Source organism: Sceloporus undulatus, chromosome 3, assembly GCF_019175285.1.
Source record: "Sceloporus undulatus isolate JIND9_A2432 ecotype Alabama chromosome 3, SceUnd_v1.1, whole genome shotgun sequence".
Classification (NCBI taxonomy): domain Eukaryota; kingdom Metazoa; phylum Chordata; class Lepidosauria; order Squamata; family Phrynosomatidae; genus Sceloporus; species Sceloporus undulatus.
This window is the reverse complement of record NC_056524.1, coordinates 166,441,546-166,464,245: the sequence shown is the minus strand read 5'-3', so window position 1 is coordinate 166,464,245 and position 22,700 is coordinate 166,441,546. Positions and strand designations below refer to the sequence as shown.

Here is a 22,700-nt window from a genome sequence, read left to right as displayed (position 1 = left end):
ACAATCTCCTTCACTATTGATTGATTGATTTTATTTATTTCCTTTATAGCCCGCCTTTCTCCCCAGAGCAACTCAAGGCGGCTCACAGATAAAACCTTTAAAATTGTTGTAGAATTCAAATGATAAAATGTCTATATATAAAATCACATAAAATACAGTGGGCCCTTGTTTTCTGCTGGGGTTTGGTTCCAGGATCCCCCATGGATAACAAAATCTGTGGATGCTCAAGTCCTATTAAATACAATGGCACAGCAAAATGGTGTCCCTTATATAAAATGGTTTGTTATTTGGAATTTATACTTTTTAAAATATTTTCAAGCCGTGGATGCTTGAACATGGATAAAAAAAATCAGTAGAAAAGGAGGGACAACTGTATACACAATATAAAATATAATATAAAATTACAGTACATAAAATATACACAAGTTACAGACTAAAAACCCACCTGCTCTATTTCACTATTCCATGACCTGCTTTAGTGATGCCACTAAGGGGGTGCAGGGGGTGTGATCCACACTGGGTGACACTCCAAAAGAGAGGTGATACCCAGTCAGACCATCCTCCTGCTGTGAGGTGGGAAGGGCTGAGCACACTCCTCTTGACTTGCCATAGTGGTAGTGGCCTCCTCACAAAGATGTCACAAAGGAGAAACTGAGCACACCCTTTTGGCTGCCCCCCCCAGCAGCCCCCCCCTGCACCAGGTGATACCAAGGGAAGGGATGCCATTAACCAGCTTAACTCAGTGTAGTCAAACAACCCTGAGAAAGAACAGGTTAGTCTATCTGTACTGGAGGAAACAAACCCAACCAATGTTCACATGGAGCATCCCTAACTCTGTGCTGCTATCTGTCATAAATGAATATTGTGAAAGGCTGGTACCACCCAGCTTTTCTCACAGTATCTCATTTCTAGATATCAGCTCTTGCTGCCAGAATCCCTGATTTTGAGGGGACAAGGGAAACAATGGCTGGGTGGGGAAAGTATTGCTTCCTCTGGCACAGTAAGGCTTCACCCTTTGCATGCCAAGGGGAGTTGCTAGACTGAACTCTTGGAAGAACTTGTATTCTCTGTCACTTACTCAAAAAAAGCAGAGTCTTAGGCCATCTGCCTCCACTATAACCATCAAACTTATAGACAGTCCATTTGTATAAAATAAACACTAGTTCTGGGACTATGAAAGAAATTAGCCCCATCTCTGACAGAGCTCTCAAAGCACTCTGAATTAATGATAAGTAGGGATATGATAGAATGCACTTTGTTGCAGGCCTCTATTATGGAAATTTAAGTGAAATAGAACTCCATTCATCCATCATAAGATGATACAGATAATTATAATTGCAGAGATGACCCATGAGCTGAACTAACGGAGAACAGTCCCTTGAGTAATGCCTGCAGTTCTATGGAAGCCATTTGTCATTTCCTGGAGAATCAATCCCCATGACTGGCAAATGGGTCCTCTTTCTTCTTAGCTCAAGATGTTGATGAAGGAGTTGTTAATGTATTTGAGGTGAATTGAATTTGGGATGAATTCCATTCTTGAAATTCCATCTGTCACTCATGTGCCTAGCAGACAATGCTGGGGTTATCTATCCATGCAGATGACTAATACTGAAGTATTCTAAGGTGGGAGGGGGGGAAGTACGCTTTCTAAATAAGTTTTAGGAGACATGGCCTAGCATGCTGTTAGTGGCCCACTGAGTCATATGTCCACCTTAATCTATGTATGTAATTGGTTTGGTCACCTCTAATCTCCACAATGGCCCCATAGCCAGACACAGAATCTGATCACAACGTTTGTTGAGCCCTCTGGAACTCTCCAGCAGATGATTTAATCATTCTGTGTCTAGTTATGGAGACGATGGTAGGTCTAGGAGAGTGGTTCTCAACCTTTGGGCCTCCAGATATTTTGGACTTCAATTCCCAAAGTCCCAGTCAGTATGCTCATTGTTCAGGAATTCTGGGTGTTGAAGTATCAAAAATCTAAAGGACCAAAGGTTGAGAACCACTGGTCTAGGAAGTGTTGAATGGCCAGCTGTAGTGTAGTTTCACATGCCGAACCCCATTACATTATGCTGTGCCATATAGAATCTTGGTCAGTAATGACTGGAGGACTAGATGGATGCCACCAGTGATATCAGCAGCCCCACTCCAGCCATGCTGAGGTAGTCAGTCCAGTCAGCCACTCTGGACTTGGAAGATCAGTGGTGTATTAGAGATAGGACTCACAGGGTTGAATCCCCAGGACATTTTGAGTAGGAGGCATTATGGCATCATCTGCCCCTTCCAATCCTTGGACCTCCTTATTCCCTCCAAGTTCTGTTGCAATCCCCACAATAGCTGAAGAGGAAATGGACATTCCTAGTCACAATGCATTGTTATGAACTATCCTCTAGTAACTGAAACAATGTTAAGAAGATGGCAAGATCCATAAACTTTACAAAAGACTTGCTCCCAATGGAGATGAAAACTGCCCAGAAGTTAGGATGGGAAGGAAAGCAACACAACCATCTGCATTTATTTATTTTACTCTCTTTGGGGATGTTACTGTAGACTGGCTGTCCTGATGATTCACTATACTTCTAAAGGAATTATCCAAAATGTTGAGGCTACATTTCGGTCTCTTGGATACTTCCTTTAATATTGGGGCTAAAACCCAGAGCAGACTCACCACTACGCCAACATGGATGCCACAAACTGCTCCCAGTAAAAGGGAAGCTATTTTAAAGTTGCTGCAACCCCAGTAACCACAATCAGATATGGTTCATTCCTTGTTATTAATGGCACTGAACCAGAGATCATGACTTCTGGGGAGGGAGATGAAAACCTTCTTCGACTAGCCAGCACAAATTGGATTGCCGCTCCTGCATTGCCACTACTGATCAGTAGCAGCAGTTTGGTCATGTCTACTTCTAGGCTGTGATCATTCCTTCTGAGTTATCAGCAAAGGGGATGCTGTGATCTGTGAGGAGGTGATCCTGCTGAGGTGCAAGTCCCCTCTAATGACCTAGTATTTTTCTCCCCTATATAATTTGATTTAAAATTAGAATGTCTTACCTGAAATTTTACTTGACATCTTCTAATTTGGCAACCCTTTCTTATATTCCTTGACTTTTGGGTCACCAAAAGTCAAAACGACTTGAAGGCACATCACAACAACATAGCTTCTGATGATATACGAATCCAACTACTTGATTACAGTCACCCAATTTGATGTACTATCTAATGGGACCAAAATGATAAACTGTTATAATGTTTTGATCTTGTACTGCCAACTATTTTTGAGTAGCTCCCAAACAAAATTCAGATTTTTATTCCAGTTCAGATTTATTTATTTTGCCCTCAAATACACATTTATGAACCAACTGTGACCAAACATGGCACTTAGGCTGAGATTGACAGTCCAAACATTTTAGGGCAACTTTCTAATTAATCTGCAAATTTTGGGTTTTGGAGGACATCGCTTATTTTGGTCCATTTTACAGAGAATGTAACATGAAACGAATTTTAAGGAGTTTAGGTTACCAGTCTTCATTCTTCATTCAAATCATAAGTGAAATCATCAGCATCAGTTTAGTAATGCTGGGTAAATTTTCTAATTCTTTAAAGGATTTATTCAAGACTGTTTCATCACCATATGAAATTTATTCTTACAGTATGAATGGGTGAACTTGATACTGCAGTTTACACAAGGCTCTTACTAGCTTTACACGCAAAATGAGTTATATACTTTTTTATTTAGTTGTTTTTATTGGTTTATAAGGTATTTTTAATTAGTGTCCACACATCAAAGCACATAAATTATTTGTGCCAGACAATGAAAATGATAACAACCAGAATGGACCAGAAGAAAGCCAAATGTTATGCCATGTGATGTATCTCTTATGAGAATACATATATTGTAGATAAAAACAGACTGAAAATGTGAATGATGCTTCATCATTTGTCAGTCTCAACCGGTAAGTAAGTCTCACTGTACAAGTGTGTTCTGCACCCTATGATATATTAAGTTTTAACTTCAGCACTACCTTGAAGCTGGATATTTGTCATTTGCAGTATGATGGATTTAAGTCCTAGGTTTTTGTATCCACAGGAACAGACAGCAACTCCAGTTATCATGCCAGTGAATTGGCCATTCCACATCACAAGTACCTAATACCATATACACAGGAAGGATTGCACAGAAGTATCCATAGGGATACTTTCCATAACAATGGAAAGAATATTCAAAGTTATTCATTCCCATGGTGGAAAATGGGTTTCCCACTTGAGGAACACCAACAGAAAGAATAGACCAGCAAGAATTTTGTGCAATTTCCTCCCATTATTCAAAAGTCCTGAAGTGCTGTGGAGGAATCATTATACACAGAAAAACATGTAGTTCCCTACACAGAAAATAGGTTCCCAGCATGCATGAATGCACGCACCCCAGCATGCATGAATGCACGCACATGTGCACACACACACGAAATCAGAACCAAAACCACACTATTTCTTGCACAGGAACTCATTCTCTACACAGAATACAGGATTTTCCCACAAGCAAGGCACTCCTTTTGTCTGCAAAATAATTTTAGGACATTTGAACAAAGAGAGAATACTGTGGAGGAATATTCATTTTCTCGCAAAAGCAAGGATAAAATAACCTAAGAGCACTACTGCACAAGAAAAGAAAGCTGAAACAGAATGAGGGAATAGCAAATTTCTTTGTGCCTTTCTGCATGCCATTCTAGCATTTCCATTCTCTTCCGAGGGAGACAATAATAAAACTGTGCCTTTTGTTACAACAGATTTTTTCAGCACAAAAAAAAGACATGTTTTTACAACCATCTCCCTTGGGAAGTGAGCAGAAGTGCTACAGTGCCATACAGAGAGGCATGCAGAAAACCACTTGCCTCTCACTCTGTTTCAGCTTTCTTTTCCCATGCTGAAATTATTCATCGTTCCACCTAGTGCCGACCACACCACCGCACCCCCTAATGATGCCATTGATTACTAAGAGGGGTACAAGTGTTCATTTCTTGATATCTTGATTAACAAAAGCTGATATAGAAATAGGCTGGTATAGAAAATATGGGAGTACAGGCAAAGAGACAAGGGAGCCACAGGCCCAAAACAGATGGGTCAAATAAAACAGCTTCCAGCTGCTTTGGTGGCATGGCGTTTACATAATGCACATATCCAAAGTGGCTGGAAGTTAGTTGGAGGCCATAAGCAAGAGTCTCTTGATTTAATTTGCTCCCGCCATTGGCATACATGGGACCACGGTGGCAGCCCACTTCAGGAGCAGGCTGTGCAATCACCTCAATCCTGGCGTGATCAGAGCTGGAGTAGCCAGAGATGGCTCCTTTTGGGCTGTCTGCTTCGGCCCATAAGAATATTAAGACTACCTAGGTAAGAGCAACATACAGAGAACTCTGAGCCAAAGCAGATGGCTTGGAAGGAATGGCCTCAGGCCGCTCCAATGCCAATCACACCAGCACTGTGGTGATCACACGGCCCGCTCTCAAAGCAGGCCACTGCTGTGGTCCCAAAAAGGCCACTGGCAGGAGCAGATTTAATCGGTTCCTTCTTGGCCAGCTCTTGCTGCCTTCGCGCAGCCTCCAGGTGGCTTCTAGCCCCTTTGGGGACATGTGTCATGTAAATACCACACCCCAAAGTGGCCAGAAGCTGCTTTATTTGGCCTGTTATTTCAGGCCACTGGTGGAATGACAAAAATAATTATTTTACACTTACCATAAATATATGAAATTAGTGACTGTCTTAAAAAGGAAACGGGTGAAACAGGAAATACAGAAATGTAAAGCACTGCATGGTTTTTTGTTGGAGTTCGTAGCAAACAGTCCCACTTATTTCAAGGAAACCTACTGAAATTCTAAATGTGCTTAGAATTTCAGATCGAGATACTCTTTACCCATGCTAATGTACTTAATATTTATAAATAAGCAATGTTCTATATATGTCTGAGGATTAACTGTTGAATGCATATTGATACCATTTATACCCATTTAACCTTGACTAGTATCTGGCTTGTTCATCTCCAGTTAATATTTCCTTTTGCTTCTTTCAACAGATACCAATTAGTTGTAAAAAGCAGGGCAGGGAGAGTGGGACAGATTGGTGTGGTACAATGCTATGACAAGTTCACAGAGGTTTTTTTTCCCGGGGGTGGGGGGAGGTGGTTGTTCCATGTTTCAGTCCCTTAAACTTCCTTATGTCACTTCTGCAGGTTTGAGAAATCTCAGGAGTGCCATTTGATGTAGTATGAAAGGCTGAAGCTTAATAGAGCACACAAAAAAGGGGGCAACCTCTCTACACATCCATAGAAGCACTTTTCCATTCCATCACAGATTTCTGGATCTAAGTCTTTGTATTGATAACCTACCTCATCCTATGTCTAATCGTAAATAACTTTCAGTTATTAAAGCCTCAATGCATTAAGCTTCAAACCTACTCCATTTAACAAATCATTGGCACCTTCTTTGCTGGGCAGCACATCAAATTTAGCTGTGAATCCCAAAATCACCCAGTCGGCAAAGGGAGAATCTGACCTTCTCACAGCTAAGTCTGATGTGCCCCAGACTATTTTTTGGCAATTCCTGGCACCAGTGTCTACATTTTAGTCCCACCCTCAAGTGGATTGCTTTTTAATTCCAAGCCATATTGCAACAGCAACAACAAAATCCTTCTTTTCTTCCCCCCACATACAGTTACACTGCATTGTGAAATGGCACCTTTGCACTGTAACACAATAAAGTAAAATTTCTTTTTAAAAGAGAGAGAGAGCAAGGAGGAGGAGGAGACATTTTTTCCTTCTGAACACATCAGCAAACTATGACCTTGATTTAAAGGGGAAAAAATTGGAATAATGCTAGTGCAGGTCCAAAAAATTGTTACATAGAGCCCCAGAATGGATGTGGAGGAGACAACTGGCAGGTGTGAAGCAGATATATTGTGTCTTACTGGTTTTGTTGTGGGGATAAAAGTAGGATGGACATACATGTCACTTTAGGTTGCTTGGAAAGAGACTAAGAATAATAAAACAAACATGCAGTTTAACAATACATGTGAATTATTGTACTTACACTAGCCTTTAAAAATAAATATCCTTCTTTCACTTTAGTTAGTTGGTGTTACATTTCAGAATGGTAGGCCATTGAAAATATTGTTTTAAAATTTGTTTGTTATAAAGCAGTTATAAAATTGACTCAAACTGTTGATCAATGCTGTCAGCATATTGTCATATTTTCAGTGGGATTTTGTTCCCTTTTGAAAGAGAGAACAACTTAATCAGTTTCACAAGTAATTAGCTTCCTTGCACTTTCTGTTAAACACATCAATATTCTTGCTTCCTGCATTTGTCTTTTTTCAATATTCCAATTTGCACGAACTTGACTATTTAAGAAAACAGAACAGCTTGTACTGATCTTTGGTGTTTTACTGTAAATGAAAAGGTAGCTTAGTCAGTTGGAATCAATCTTAAAATGATGAATACTTGATGTGCTATCTATAAGCTACTAAAAGAGGACTGCTTATACTTAGTTGTTTGCAAATTCAACATTATTTAATCACACTTAATTAGATTTTTCATAATTGAAACATTGATAGTTGAGTGTTATCCTATTAAGCATCTGCCATGTGTAATAAGTTCCTCCAGCTCCAAACTTAGAACCCAAAAATAAGCAATAAAAATATAAACCCTGCCAATTATATTACTTCTTTGCTGGTTGATTATTAGTTTATTTTAACATTCAGGAGGAGAATTTTAAGGATCAATATTAATAATATTCCACAAAGTGAAAGTGAGTGGTTTATTCTGTCATATGAAAGCTATGAATCCAACCTTCTGCAACATGTGCATCTCCAGTAGCAGCCCAATTACTGCATATATCCATGTATAAGTCTAGAAATTTTAGTCAAAAAATTGATCCAACCAATCTGAGTCAATTTATCCACAGGCCAAAGCAAGTACTTTACTTTAACATTTTGCTTTTTAAGAAAAGGAACAATCCCCTGGTGGTTTTTGGTGGGTTTTTCAGGCTATGTGGCCATGTTCTAGAAGATTTTCTTCCTGATGTTTCACCAGCATCTGCGGCTGGCATCTTCAGAGAAAGATTGGCAGTCACATTAATTTGGTATGAATAAATTGATTTGTAATTAGAATGACTTCCTTAATGGATATTGATATTATTTCAAGAGAATGTAGTTAAAGAGAATGTTCACTAAAGAAAAGACCTCACATTCTGAAAAACCTTGCTGACTGCCTTAAAGTCATTGAGCAAAACAGATGCCTTCCAACAGGAAGAGTTTGCTAGGTGTAAATTATGTCTGTGTTTCAGTAATCTTAACACAAGAGATACAATTTAAGTTTCAGTTTTACAGCCGTAACATTGATTTTAGCCTTTGAAATACACAAGTACCTTCAGGTTCGGATGACAATATTAATAAACAGAATTCCTACCAATTACTAGCTACAGGATGCAAGTACTCAGTGCAAATCTTCTAGAAAAATTGGTTACCATTTATGGGATGTGAGAACGGATGAAGATCTGATGAATGAATGAGTCTGGATGTTCTGAACGGGACATAGGGATCTTCTACTGAAGTTGTATTAATCTGAATAGTCAACATATTTACCTTCTCTCCTATATGACATCATGATGTTGATGGAAAATGAAGAATAAGTGATTCCTTCATCCTGCCATCTTCTTACCATGCTGGCTCTTGTTTAAATCGACACAGATTCTTTGGGTCAATTTTGTAGGATAAATTTGCAACTTATAGATGAGTATACTGTATATGGTACTTCAATCAGATTTTGACTACTCTGGACATGATGTATAACGATGGCGAATAAGATCACTTCCTAAGAGAACCTAGAACTGACACAAGCATGGTTTATAAAATTTAGTTTGTTCTTAAATTCACTATTGAGTAAAATTTCTAATAATTAGATTAATATGATGAATTATATAAATATTCCACTCTTGGTTGATTACATGATTTTACTTTTGGAGGACACTGCTGTTGTAAGGCAATGCCAGTATGAAGATCTTCCAACGGTGACATGTTTTGCACAAAACTAGGGTAGAGCCTAACCTGTTTTCCACAACTTACCAGCTTACAATTTGATTTAAGCATAAATATATACATCCTAACAGAAAAGAATACAAATAACTGTATTTAAAATGCCATTTTGTTTATTAAGTATTTTTATACCACTGGAACAAAAGGAAGGCAGAATAGCCTCATTAAAGATACATTAAATATTTACCATGAGAGCTATTTCATCATGTGGCAATAAGCTTAGGGAAAATTATCTAGGCAACAGTTTTCTGCTTCCACAGGAGCAATATTTTTTATTGTTTACATCATATTTTTATTACAAAAATATAGATTTATAAACCTTTCCATAATAATAAACCAAACTCCACATAAAAATTGGTCACATTTCCCCCCCTGCTGTTTGGACATTAGCATTGAAGGAAGGTAATGGAGCACCAAATGACACTTAGCAACAGTTCTGCCAAGTATGTTACAACTTACAAAAATGAAATGTATGAAGGACCAGAGCTTGGAAAATTTACCAAGCATGATGGGGGATTCTGGAAAACAGAGTCCAAAACAGTAACTTTTCCAAGGTCTGATAAGTAAACATAAACACACACACACACACACACCTGAATTCTTGATAGTCTACCCAATTTGCTCCCTAGTTCTCAAACAGGAAACATTAAAATACATGATAAATATGTAAATAAAAGTGTGAGATAGTCTTGGTTTGCTGGGTTTTATTTGGTTTTCCTATGTGTACAGCTTCTTTTAAAAGGTGACCTTCAACTAGTTAAATCCAAATGTAAGCCTCTGTCAGCTGAGTTTGCATCAGACATCAACCTGACTTGACAGTAGTGAGCCTGAATACTGCAAACCACAAGCTCATGGCTTAGAGAAACACAGGCTGTCAAAAATACTACAATTACCCTCAGGGCTCCCCTGCAAATCAAGGCCAAATGCTGTGCAAAATATTCCTGTCCTTCAGGTTAGACCCAAAAGAACTTCACATCAAAGTGTAGCACAGCTCTGCACATGATTATGCTGCAAACAGCATAACAGCACATGCAGTGCTACACTATGTTGATTCCGCAGTAGAGAAGCAGAATGTCTGGCCCACATACCTGGGACTCTTTCACATTAAAGAGTTGTAACACTGTAATTCCACTTTAACAGCCATAGCAACATCCTGTGAAATCCTAGGATCCTAGTTTGTAGTTTGAGGAGGCACTAGAACTCTGTTTTAAATACCCCTGAGTAAACTACAAATCCCAGGATTCCCTACGATGGAACCATGGCAATTCATAGCCTATAATGGTATAGTATGAGAGGACCTCTCTGGCAGATTAATTCTGGCCTGTGAAGGTTCCCAAAAGCCCTCTCTCTTCAAAGCCCTGCCCCTTCCAGTTGGGAAGAAACACAGACAGGAAGGAATTTGTTCTCTACTTGTCTTTCTCATGGCATGGTTATGTAAAAAGATACAAAAGCAAACAGAAGAACTTTGGGATTTACTTTCACTCTTACATCTTGTACTAGAGAACAGCTTTTCTACAAGCAGATGATATTTTAAGCATCTGGAAGAGCACCTCTGGATCCATTCCACTGTCCTATGCACCACTAGGTTGTTGTTACTGTCTGCCATCATACATAAAGGCAAAGAGAACTATTCCACATGCAACTTGCAATTGCTAGCTGACCCCTTACTTGTTCCCAACACCAGATGTGCACTGTGATACATTGAGCTCATACCTCAGATATGATATACTGAAGCAGTATTCAAAGGCATTTTGGTCTTTATAAATATTTTGGAACATTCATTTCAAATCATTAATATAAAAATATTGGCAACATTTGGAGCTTGTAAAAATTAAGAAGTTGGTCTGTAGTCCTCCAGTCTGTCAGTACTGGAAGAAGCAGTGTGCTGTTAATTCCAAGTTTTACTCAAGAGCCTATTTATATATGGCTAAACACAGAGACATCAATTAAGTGTTATACTTTCTGCTTGTCCATGTGTTTAGGTTAACTGTCAAAACCTCCAATATGAGGTTTTACCAGCAGCCTTCCAATGTGTTCAACTACAGCTCCCATCATTGCCAGGCACCATAAGGCTGACCGAAGCCCTACAAGAATTACAGTATTCCCTTTGTTACTCAAATGAAACAACCAGATACTTTTGAATGTCCTAGAACAGAGAGTGTCAGTTTAAGATACATACGTAGCCACTTAATATCTCTTCATCTGTTTTTATAACCCACAATCACTACTACCATCAATCTTCACAGTTTATGTGCAAATATATCATTCAGCATAGTGGAAATCCCAAAGTACTTTTCAGTGTTGCAGTGTGATAATCTTGATGGCACCACATCTCAACAGGGGAACCACGGTTGTCATTTTCAATCAGATATGGGTTTTGCAATATTTAACTGTTTTCTTCTAACTGATTTACCTGTTAAATAGATGGAGAAATGCATTATTATTGTTGCTGCTGCTGCTATTTGATAGTGTATAAACTGCCTAAAACTTCCTGCAGCAAAGAGTCGTGAGGCATCTTAAAGATGAATAGGTTCTGTTTGGCATAAGCTATGATCTACATCCTATTTTATCAGATGCACTGGATTGAATATCATAAGCATTTATGCCAAATGAAAACTAATGCCTTTAAAGGCACCACAAAAGACTTCATTGTGATTTTTACTAACCAGATTTTCTAAGCAATGTAGAGACTGAAAAGCAAGTTTAAAAGACAAAACTGTCCTCTGCTTGAGGGCACACAATCTAACAGATATGGTGAAAAAGAAAACAGGAATGAGAGACAAGAGGAAAGAAAGCAAATTCAGATGACAGAAGTAACATCAAATTTTTATTAGACACATGCCTGGCCTTTAAGAACTGATTCACCCCAGCAGACCTTAGTCCTCTGTCTAATGAATAGCAAAGGCCAAGATAAGCTTCCCTCTGGTCCTGTGGTTCTAGAGCAATTGACAGCTGGAGCAAAGTGACACTGTAACTAATTTATCCTATACCTATATGTTATCGGGGAAAAGAGAAAACTAATGTTTACCTTCGGTTTTACCAAAACAGGAAAATAAGAAAACAGTATGCTAAACTACCACTGGCTGTGGACTGACCGGAACAGTGAAAAAGGACATCAACAATGGCAGAGCAAGGTCCCCTGCTTGGGCTGCCAGTATGCTAAACAATCCAGTCTTCAATGATGTCTCACTCTTTCAAAGGTTTTCTTACATGAACATTTAAGGACTTATAAAAGCTACTTGTTAGATTTCACCACAGCTAATTATCTAATTTATATAATTATAATCTTATATTTGCTTGTGAGACTTTCTTAACTCCCTTCCCCAATACTCTGTGCCACCCAAAAACCTGACTTCAATGGTCTGGAGGGCCACAGGAGCCTGCAGTGGAGAGTTGAAGATCCTACATTTCTGCAAAGTTATCCTAGAATCCTGACTCTTTCTCCTCTAAGTTTCAGAAAATCCTACAATTCTGTCAGCAGAAACCCACAACTGAATCCTACTTCTAATAAATTGTTATCATTTATAATTCTATACTGAACACATCTGCACGTGTTAGTGGCTACATGTTTTACATCAACCAATTATTTCTGAAAAATAATTGTCCAACTCCTTTTGTTTTGGGGGAGAAACATCTGACTTTTTTTGTTTCATCTGTTACTTGGCAGAATATGGTCAGATTGCTTACCTGTAACTGTAGTTCATTGGGAGGTCATCTGTGAACTCACTCAAATAGGTTATTTGTGCCTGCACAGTGCATCATCTAGAACCTTCTGGAGCTATTATGTAAGCTTTGTGACAACAGCCCTGCCCACACTCCATAGTCCGTGCGCTTCCCATCTAAACTGTCAGTTCCGTGGATGCCCTAAGGCCAAACTATCATGGGGTTTTCTTGGCTAGTTTCTTCAGAGAGGGGGTTTATAGGATCACTGATGTGGTAGACTTAGACATCAGTAGACCACTGATGTGATAGACCTAGGTTAACCTAGCAGACTTTGAATAACTCTGGCTCAAACTCTTCAATTCAGAGTGTACCCATCCATAATGTTGAACCCAAGATCAACAAGATCTTGGAGAGCTGTGAAGGAGAGCTGGAGGATGAATCTGAGGAAGAAGTCAAATCTGCCCATAATCTTTCACACTAGTGATGGGATTGCAAACTTCTTGAAAAGGGGACAGGTAATAATGGGTTGTCCTTTGACACAGATGGAAGAGTTGCCGAGGAATCACAGAAATTCAAATGAGTGAGGATGACTCCATTTCTCCTTTGGAAACAATACTCCTTTGGAACCCCTCCTTGTGTTTCTGAGACCACTTTGGTACATTCTGAAGAACATTTAGATCCATCCAATGTCTGAACAGAAGGTTCCCTTTGTCTGAATTCTGACTGAATTGAGTGACCAGTTGAAGGCTCGCTCTGTCTGGATTGTGACTGGACCAAGGGATCTGTGGGTTCTGACACAACTTGTGAGGAGCTTCAAACATGAGAAGAGTCCTTGGAGAAGTGCCAATCCTCCTTCCTTCTCTTGGAGAGAGTGGATGAAACTATCATAGCTAATTTCACAGAACGAAACACAGTCCCAGCAGTTTGAATGTCGGGCTTCAATGTTCAGAAGAAGAAGAAGGAGAAGGAGAAGAAGAAGAGCAATATAACAAACCACTATGCATGCTACCCCTAGAAACAGAAGACACTTAAGAGTAGCTGTCCCTTTTGGGGATTTTGGCACCACAGGACATACGCTTCTTAAATGACACCAGTGAGACAATAACCCCAAAGATAAGCACAGCCTATATCATCAACACTACCAAAGCCGAATCAGAGAGTATTCAGGAAGAAAGTCCAAGCCAGTCAGATCAAAGTAAAATAGAAGAACCAAACCAAAGAAGAAACCAAATCAAAGGAGAATCCAAAAAGGGAAATTCAAGAGGAATCCAAGTTAAAATTGTTAAAACCCAAAAGCTCTAGCGAATGTTTTTATCAAGAATGCTTCAGTAGCAGATGAAAAGGAACTGAGGGTTTAGGCGGGAAATGTGCTGGAAAGAAGTGCAGAGAGTGGGCAGGGCTACTGCCAAAAAGCTTGTGTAATAGTTGTAGAAATTCAGTGTTCTCTACCTACATAGGAGACTGTGGCTTCACAAAGGAAGTATGTTGGATTCCAAGGAAACATCTTCTTGGAATTGAAAATGGACATTAAATTTCCTTGTCTTTGAAAGTCTACCAGTGACCGCATAACCAAAGGGGGAGGTGCCAGCCTGCAGATAGCCCTCCCTACCATCTGAACTAAGACCAGAAACAGAAAATGCAGATCTATGACTAACATCTTCCATTTTTTTCTCCTGTTTGCCTGATGAAGAAGCCAGTGTGTCTTCGAAAGCTTGCAGCATGTAATTGTGCATTCTGGTTGGCCCAATAAACGTATCATTGTTTGGATGTTATTGGATTTGCTATATGGCCAACATGGCTGCCCTTACATGTTTTTTTCAGTTCTAGAAGGTTTTGAATGATGCACTGAGCAGGCACAGATAACCCATTTGCATGAGTCACACAAACCACGAAGAAAAACTGAGATGTTCTATGGAAGATTTCAAGAGTTGACATCAAACATCTGTACTTTCTCAAACTTTGCTGCAACAGGATCAAAATTAAAACATATATTTCTTTTTAAACTGACTATAATGTACTTAACTGGTGTCTATCCATTAAAACAGACAAAACTAAGATATTGTGCAATTCCATTTTTTTTATTTGCCATATATCTGATGTAGGAAAATCTTCCAGATGGTTTTTCTAGGATGAATGAGAAATATGAAACCAAGAGCTCTTCCTGGTATCACTTATTAAACAGGCTGCCTGTAACATAGTGACTATGGAAAAGCAAGCAAGGTGGAGAGTGAACAAGATGAGTTGGGAACTTTGCCAGGCACATCATGTCATATACAGTGATTAAAAACAGATGGCATTCAACATTTTGAGAAATTCTTTCTTCGTCGATATAGAGAAAAATATTAAATATATGTGCCTAAAAAGGGAAATGTATTTAATTCAAATAAATGAGAAATCTTTCTCATGTTCCAATTGGTATTGAAGGTGCAGCTAAAAATTACCAAAAATGAAAAATAAAAAAAAAATAAAATCATTTTTACTCTGCCTTTTTATTTTTAAGCGTCTGATAGGCAGGCATCTGCAAGTCTTCAATGGTCTCTGCAATAGGCTTGTTTAGAGTTTCTGGAAGCAGAAGGGTCAGAAAACCAGCTGATAATCCACTGATTCCGAAGACCCCAAATGGTACAGATGGACCAAGAGTTTTCTAGAGTAAATCAAAAATAAATGTTACAAACTTATCAACACACATTTAATCATAGTAGAGAACAAACAACCTGATCTATTCCATACTCAATACATACAAAAATTAACCAGGGGAACTATGCACATAGTCAGTGAATCCTCAAATGGTTAAGCAGTCAAAAAAGACATACAGTTATATCAAGACAGCCCCATTCTTCTACTGTTGTCAGTATTTGCTGTGCTAAAGATGCTGTTGGAAAGACTAGCAGAATCACATACACACAGTCCAACTATCCCTGACTTTTCTTGACTCTACAAAAGTATCATTCATAAGGGGCTCACCAAACCACCTATATTTTCAGAGACAGAAGGAGATTTAAAAAGCAGTTTGTGGGCCCCATACTGCTGAAAAACAAAGAAAGGAAATGCCTTTAAGTTTCTGTGTCTGGGATATAGCCAAATTAATATATGTTAATTAACAACATTGCTTTTTTTCCAACTAGAACATCCACAATTCCCCTACCAGCATGGCTGTGGATGCTACTTAGTATTCTACCTGAATACTACTAAATCATATTTATCCAAGCTTTTTTTTCCACCAAAGAAATGGGCTGTGCCACAACATTTTCAAGACAGAAAAGGTAACCAATTTTTTGTTATCTAAGTCTAAAACACTAACAAACCCATCAATCTCCAAAAATGTTGGCATCCTTGAAGCATCTTAACTGTTGTTGTTGAGTTTCTTTAAGTTGTTTCTGACCTATGGTGACCCTAAAGCAAACCTATCATGATGTTTTCCTGCCAAGTTTCTTCAGAGAGCATTTGCCACTGCCGTCTACTGAGGCTGAGAGAGTGTGACTTGCCCAAGGTCAACCAGTGGGTTTCTATGGACAAGCTGGGATTCAAACTCTGATCTCCAGAGTCACAGTCCAATACTCAAACAACTAATACAGCAATTGTTAAATGTAATTTTGATCTGGTTATTTGCTTTCAAAACTGCTATGTAATGGTAAATTAAAAGGAGGGGGGGGGGGAGAGAGACTACTTACCAGAGAAGGAACAAATGGAGCCAAAATGCCACCAAATCTACAAGTCATTGAACACACGCCTAAGCCAGCATTTCTGTTTGAAAAGAAACATCACTCTAAAATATCTGCAAACTATTCTTCTAAGAGTTAAAATTTAAAAAGAGACACTATTTTAATACATAACGTTATTATTCAGTGTTTTACATGTTTACATGATTTGCATTTTAAAAATAAAGTACATTTCTGTTTCTCAATAGAGAACAGTTTCTGACCTGTCTCACTAGACAACCTCACAATCTAATTAGGCTCAACAGTGCTTAAGTCACCACCACTTATTCTCACTACCCATATGATTCTCAACACTTGGTACTCAATCACCACCTGGAAGCTACTGTTTGCATGTTCACACACACATACACATTCACACACAAGTACACATGTACATACATACACACATATATACACACGCATTAGAGTCAAATATGTTATCGATCCTCATGAGGCCAAAATGCATCACCCATGGGTGCAAAATGCCTATTGTTGGAGGTCAAAGGGGGGGGGGGACCACACTTGTATGTGTTGGAATGACCTCCATAGTTACAGAGTTAGCTGGCTAGAAACCTAAACTCTGTAATACTTTGTTGCTAGTTTGCTTCAGAAACTATAGTGTAAATGAAAATTCTCCAACTGATAGGTATATCTGGAATGAGAAGGATATGGAATCTCTTGGGTATAACAATCTTTTCTTGAAAGCCATCAAAGTTGTCGACTTTGTATGCATATTTTAAATGCAGAGCTTGTATATTTACAAGCGAGGACTGTGATTCAGTACTATAGTTATACCTATAATAGCGTTACTATAGATAGATGTAGATATAGCTCACTATAATCGGATGTTCCTTAACCATAGTCCACATTTAAGAATCCTGTACAGCCATAAAGATCAGCAACGTGTAATTCTAACTGTGACTAACGTACCACTTGCTTTCTAATTACAGCTTCTCAGAGCAGAATTGGTTTGGACATGCTCTCACAGGCTAACCTACCTTATTGGGCTGTTTTGAGGATAAAATTGGGAGGGAGGGGAACAAATCTTATAGCTACTTTAAGTGCCTTGGACTAAACTACTGACTATGAAGAAAGTACAGTGGGCCCTCAGGGATCTGTTCCGGACCCCCCGTGGAGATACCAAAATCTACGGATGTTCAAGTCCCATTGTTCTTAATGGCAGCGCGGCCACATGGCTGTGCCATCATTAGAGGGAATGGGACTGGAGTCAGCCCTCTATTCCTCCCTCCCTGTCTTCTTCCCTCCTTCCCACCCTCCCCTTTCCCTCCCTACTTCATTGCCTCCTTCCTTGCTTCTTCCGAGGCTTCTGCCCCAGCTTGGCTTTAGGGAAAGAGTCTGCCACCCAGTCAGCTGGGCCAAGGCTTGAATCTCAGAGCCCCTGTCCCCAGGCCCAGCACCCAAGATGGAGCCTCTGCACTCCAAAAGCCAAGTCTCAGCCATGGTGCTGGCTCCCTCAGAATCCTGTTGGCCAGAGGGAGCTGCAGCCAAGGCCAATGCTTTGCTTTCAGAACACAGAGACTCTGTCTTGGGTATTGGGCATGGGGACAGGGGCTCCAAGACTCAAGCCTGACTGGCCCGGCTGACTGGGCAGAAGACTTCGGTTGCAAAGCCAAGCTGGGGCAGAAGCCTTGGAGGGAGCAAGGAAGGAAATAAGGAAGGGAGGAGGAGGGTGAAAGGTAGGAGAGGGAGGGACCTTTATGGTGGTGCGGCTACATGTGCACTGCCATTGGGGACAAAACGGGCTTGCCATCTGCATATGCTGAAATCTACGCATGGCAAATCCGCAGGTAAGGAGGGCCAACTGTAATAAGCAACAGGGGAAAAGAACGTTAGTGCCAAAATAGTTTTGACTGTCAATTTAAAATAATTCTAGCTCACAGTAAACAATGTATGCTGAAATAATTATCAAGTAAGCTTTACAATAAAAAGCCACAATCTGGTTATTAGTTACCAAACATTTCTTTCCAAATCAATAACATGCTGTAAAACTCAGAATTAAAAAATGAGGGAGTTATGCAAAGCTACATCTGAACACTAGGTGGTGGCAAAACTCTATGCACAAATTACTCTATAGAGTTTGTTGTCAGTCATTAGAGACATGTATTCCTGTAATGTATTCATGCAAGAAATAATATTTTGAATGGGATTAGCTATTCATATAAGGGAAAAGATTTTTTTTCTCCAACACTTCTCTGAAATATAGTACATGGATCATTTTCTCCCAGAAATATGCATTTAAATCTTGCAGTGGCCTCCACGTATCAGGTCATTTCCCCTGATAATAAACATTTTATCATTAATAGATGAACAGTGACATAACTTAACTTGCTACCATTTTGATGCACAAGACCACAGGTGGCCAACTGTAGTAAAGGTCTGCACCAGTCAAAAATGAAAATAAAACAGCTGTCACTTTTGGTTTCAACATTCAATTTCCAGTAAAGGTTTTTTTTTGACAAAAAATGGTATTAGGAATATATGTAAATAATTGCTACAGAAGCAGTGGATTATTAGGGACTGTGGGTTTGTTTTCTTTTGGCATTTGGGAGAAAACAATCACACTCCCCAAATTAATATATGGAGAGTGGGAGAGAGAGAGAGAAAAAAGAGAGGGGTGGGGTGGCTTTTCTGTAAGGGGTTCAGTAAGCCTGGGGGACACACCTGCAGGCCATGGGTCATACTTTCCTGAACCTTGTCCTAAACTGAATGACACATTAGTTTTACAGTTTGTGCCATGGAATCTCAAGCAACTATCTACATTAATAAAAAGAGTAGATAGTTGGACTCTGCCTTACCCAGTTCTTTAGCTAACAAATGGCTGATCAAGCAAAGGGGTTTTCATATCAGCTGACTTCTTTTTCTGCCTGTGACAGAATTTTTCTGGCCTCTCAAAGTGCAGTTCAGGGAAATGAAAGTGCAATTTTACTTTGACTGCTGAATGGAATCACTGGTTAGATTTAAAGTGGCCCAACTGTGTTTGTTCATTATTGCAGTCACCAATGGAATCTTGCAGGATTGGAAATAAATATAAGAGCAACAACTTCATTTACCTCACTACTGTTGGGTAGAGTTCTGAGGTGTAAATATATATGATATTGAAGGCTGCGCTTACAGTCAGTTTCCCGCATAAAGCTAAGAGGCTAGGACTGAAGAATAATCCTAAAACAAAACAGAAAGGAAACTATTTACAAATAAAGAACATGCAAACCTATTCAGAAATCCTATTCATGTTTACACAAAAATAAATCCCATTGAATTTGATGGGACTTTTTCTCAGCATGTCAAGCATCTCATTTCTAACCATTATGAATGCTGACCATCACTGATGAGAGTTAGAATCCAAGACCTGGAAGACCACTAGAAACCAACAATATATTGGAAACCACAACTTTCTCATGTCTGGGGAAGATGGAGAAGATGTGCACTCAAATCCCTGCCCAAAAAGCCATCAGGAGATGCTACAGTCAGTGCTACATAACAAGGTCTGATAATGTCAGAGCATGATCATGCCCTGTGATGTAATCCAGCCTGCAGAGAGAAACTGCCCTAACCATGCCCCATTCACAAATTACCTTGCAGAAACACAAAGCTTGCCAGATATAAAACTGGAGCAGGTTCCTGTACCATTCATGGTTGTGTAGAATGGGGAACTTCAGCAGAAGTGAATTACTCATTGCCTTGGTGCATGACAAGCAACACCCACTTAAATTCCCTCTCCAGCTTTCAGTCTGACAGCCCTATGTGGCATAGTGTTACGCCTAAACATCCACCTGCCTGCACAAGTGAGGACGTACTGTGTAGTTGGTGAGGAGTGCACATGCAACTCCCACTCCCAGCTTCTCTGGACAGATGAGGAAAGTCTTCTAAAAACCTTTCACATCAAAGGAGGTTTGCATGTGGTTTCTACCAGGGTTCAGCTAAATATCATTAGATGACTTCAAGCAACCAGGAAAACTCAAAACATTGCAGGCCTGAATTATATACCCCTCTTCCACACAGTTTTTACTCTTACATGTACAGAGCAAAATACAGTCACCCCTCCATTTTCATGGACTTGAGATCTGTGTCCCTTGCATATACATGAGTGGGAAATGAAGGGGGAAACAATGGGGGTGCGCCTCTGTCATGTGCCCACAGCTGCCCATCCCCATTCAAGCATGCCCCCATTCAAGCCAATAGGGCTTGAATATATGCAAATTTGCATTTTCACAGGAGGTAGGGTCCGGAACAGATCCCCACAAAAATGAAGGTGTGTGTGTGTGTGTGTGTGTGTATTTGCACTGTGGGTCACTCCAAGCAAACTTCTCCACATAATACAACCTAAGAGTGGCTCCCATGTAGTCATAGTTTTAGAGTAGAGTTGGAGTCATGGAATCAGAGCTGGAAACATCTGAATGGAGTCCAAGTTGGTAGAAATGTACCAACTCTGACACCAGCTTCAAAATAAAAGCTTACAATAATATGCCATTTTATACTTACATTATGTACTTAATCAAATAAATATATATTTATCTAAGCAGCCTCAGGATTCACATGGTAGTGATAAAATGGCTTGTGCTAACACCCCCAGCTGCGGTGGAGTAAATTTAGTACAGTAAATTTGGTATTACTAATTAATATACATTTGTCACTTATAAGGGAGCTGGTGTTGGAGAGTAGAAAAACAGGTGAGTCGGAGTCAAAGTCAAAGGTTTGGTGTACTGATTCCACAGTGGAGTCTCAAAGCAACATTGATGGTTAATGATTTACCCAGAGAAGCCATTTGAAGTTACTCAAACAATGGAATAGAAGCACCTATGAAAAGTACATTAACCTCCTGGTGTTTTTACTAACTTTATAAAAAGGTTCAAATCAAAAAGGAAACTAAATTAGTAGCATGACAACACATTTCAAGGCATTCTGGTGACATGTAACTTTCTCAGAACCCAAACATATGCATGGGTTAGTAAGACATAGTGCCGATTGGGTGGCTGGCACAGAGGTTTACACAGACCAAATGCTCCATGTAAGCAGGGATGTTGTAAGGGAAACTGCATTAAAATGTTGGCTCTCCCTCTACTCCCCTATTGCCAAATACTGATTTGCAAGACACATATTTACAGGCAATGCCACTGAAATAAAGGAACCTGTCTTACAATTTGTCTCTCTATGATTCAGGTTCATCTTCAGAAAATCTTCTAATACTGTTCTAGTTTGGCATTACAGCAGTCCATGCATTTGCTACCTTATCTTCTAATAAAATCAGTTTTATACCAACTGGCAAAAACTATATTTGCTTAAAATAGAACATTATACTCACCACTAGCATTTTCTGGTAAGCACATTGTAAATATACAGGCAAGGCCTGAAAATATCAAAAACATAACTGTACTTTTACGTCTTCCTGACCTAAAAAAGAAAGCAGCACAAGCTCAGAGTAAAATCTATGCCATGATGCATGTTGTCATTATTGAAAATATCCTAAGATTTGATTGCTAAGGGCCAATAATTCAAATAACAGTGGGAGGAATGAAATACATTGTGCACAGATGACTCAATTCTCTCCATCTCTCAACAGGCGAGCAGATGAGTGGTAAACAAAACATTCCCTTTCTGTGAGTTAAGACGATGCCACCAATGTTGTACACATTAAATAGGTCTGGCTGCACCACACATACAGAAAGATGTTGAAATACTTCTGAGACCAAGAAGATCTCAGGTGTGTTGTTACAGACACCAAACAATTGCTCTGGGAGTGATCCATGATTTGAGCCAGCTTTTCAAAGCATACTCTTTGTCAAACACATGAATAAACACTTTAACAAATCAGAAGTGAATGCAAAATATTTCATGGCCACATTATCTATTAAAGTATATAAAGAATGAGAAGGTTACTAGACTTACCAAGATTTCTCAATGAAGAACATACAGAGGGGAAATGCTGGAACTTCTACAAGGCCAGAAAGTGCCACATTCAGGTAAAGATTCCCTCCTAATTCACCAGCATTCAGTGTTAAGCCATAATATACGAGACTACACACGTACCTAAACATTGTCAATGAAAGACTGATTGGTTATATTGAGCAGTACAAGACAGGGATTTATGCTCTGTTAACCTTTATTTGTATGTTATTATTACGTGTGCAAATCCTGAAAAAACTCAAGTCCCCACCTTTATCAATGAATAAACCTCTCCTGCTTTAACATCCAGAAAAGAAAAAAAAAAGACTCATACAGCTGGCTTCCCAACAAGAT

The 22,700-nt window shown here is 39.3% G+C and overlaps 1 protein-coding gene across 1 annotated transcript in view; it reads right to left on the bottom strand.

Moving 5' to 3' along the window:
• Positions 1-9,192: 9,192 nt before the first annotated feature.
• The window catches only part of LOC121926796 (solute carrier family 22 member 15-like), a 29,073-nt gene continuing 15,565 nt past the window's right edge, over positions 9,193-22,700 (bottom strand). The window contains exons 6-11 of the mRNA XM_042460085.1: positions 22,350-22,490; positions 21,766-21,854; positions 19,517-19,625; positions 16,419-16,491; positions 15,228-15,391; positions 9,193-11,497 (exon numbers count right to left, since the gene is read on the bottom strand). Coding sequence (XP_042316019.1) covers positions 11,494-11,497; positions 15,228-15,391; positions 16,419-16,491; positions 19,517-19,625; positions 21,766-21,854; positions 22,350-22,490 — 580 coding nt within the window. The 3' untranslated portion in view covers positions 9,193-11,493. The remainder of the gene's footprint in view (positions 11,498-15,227; positions 15,392-16,418; positions 16,492-19,516; positions 19,626-21,765; positions 21,855-22,349; positions 22,491-22,700) is intronic.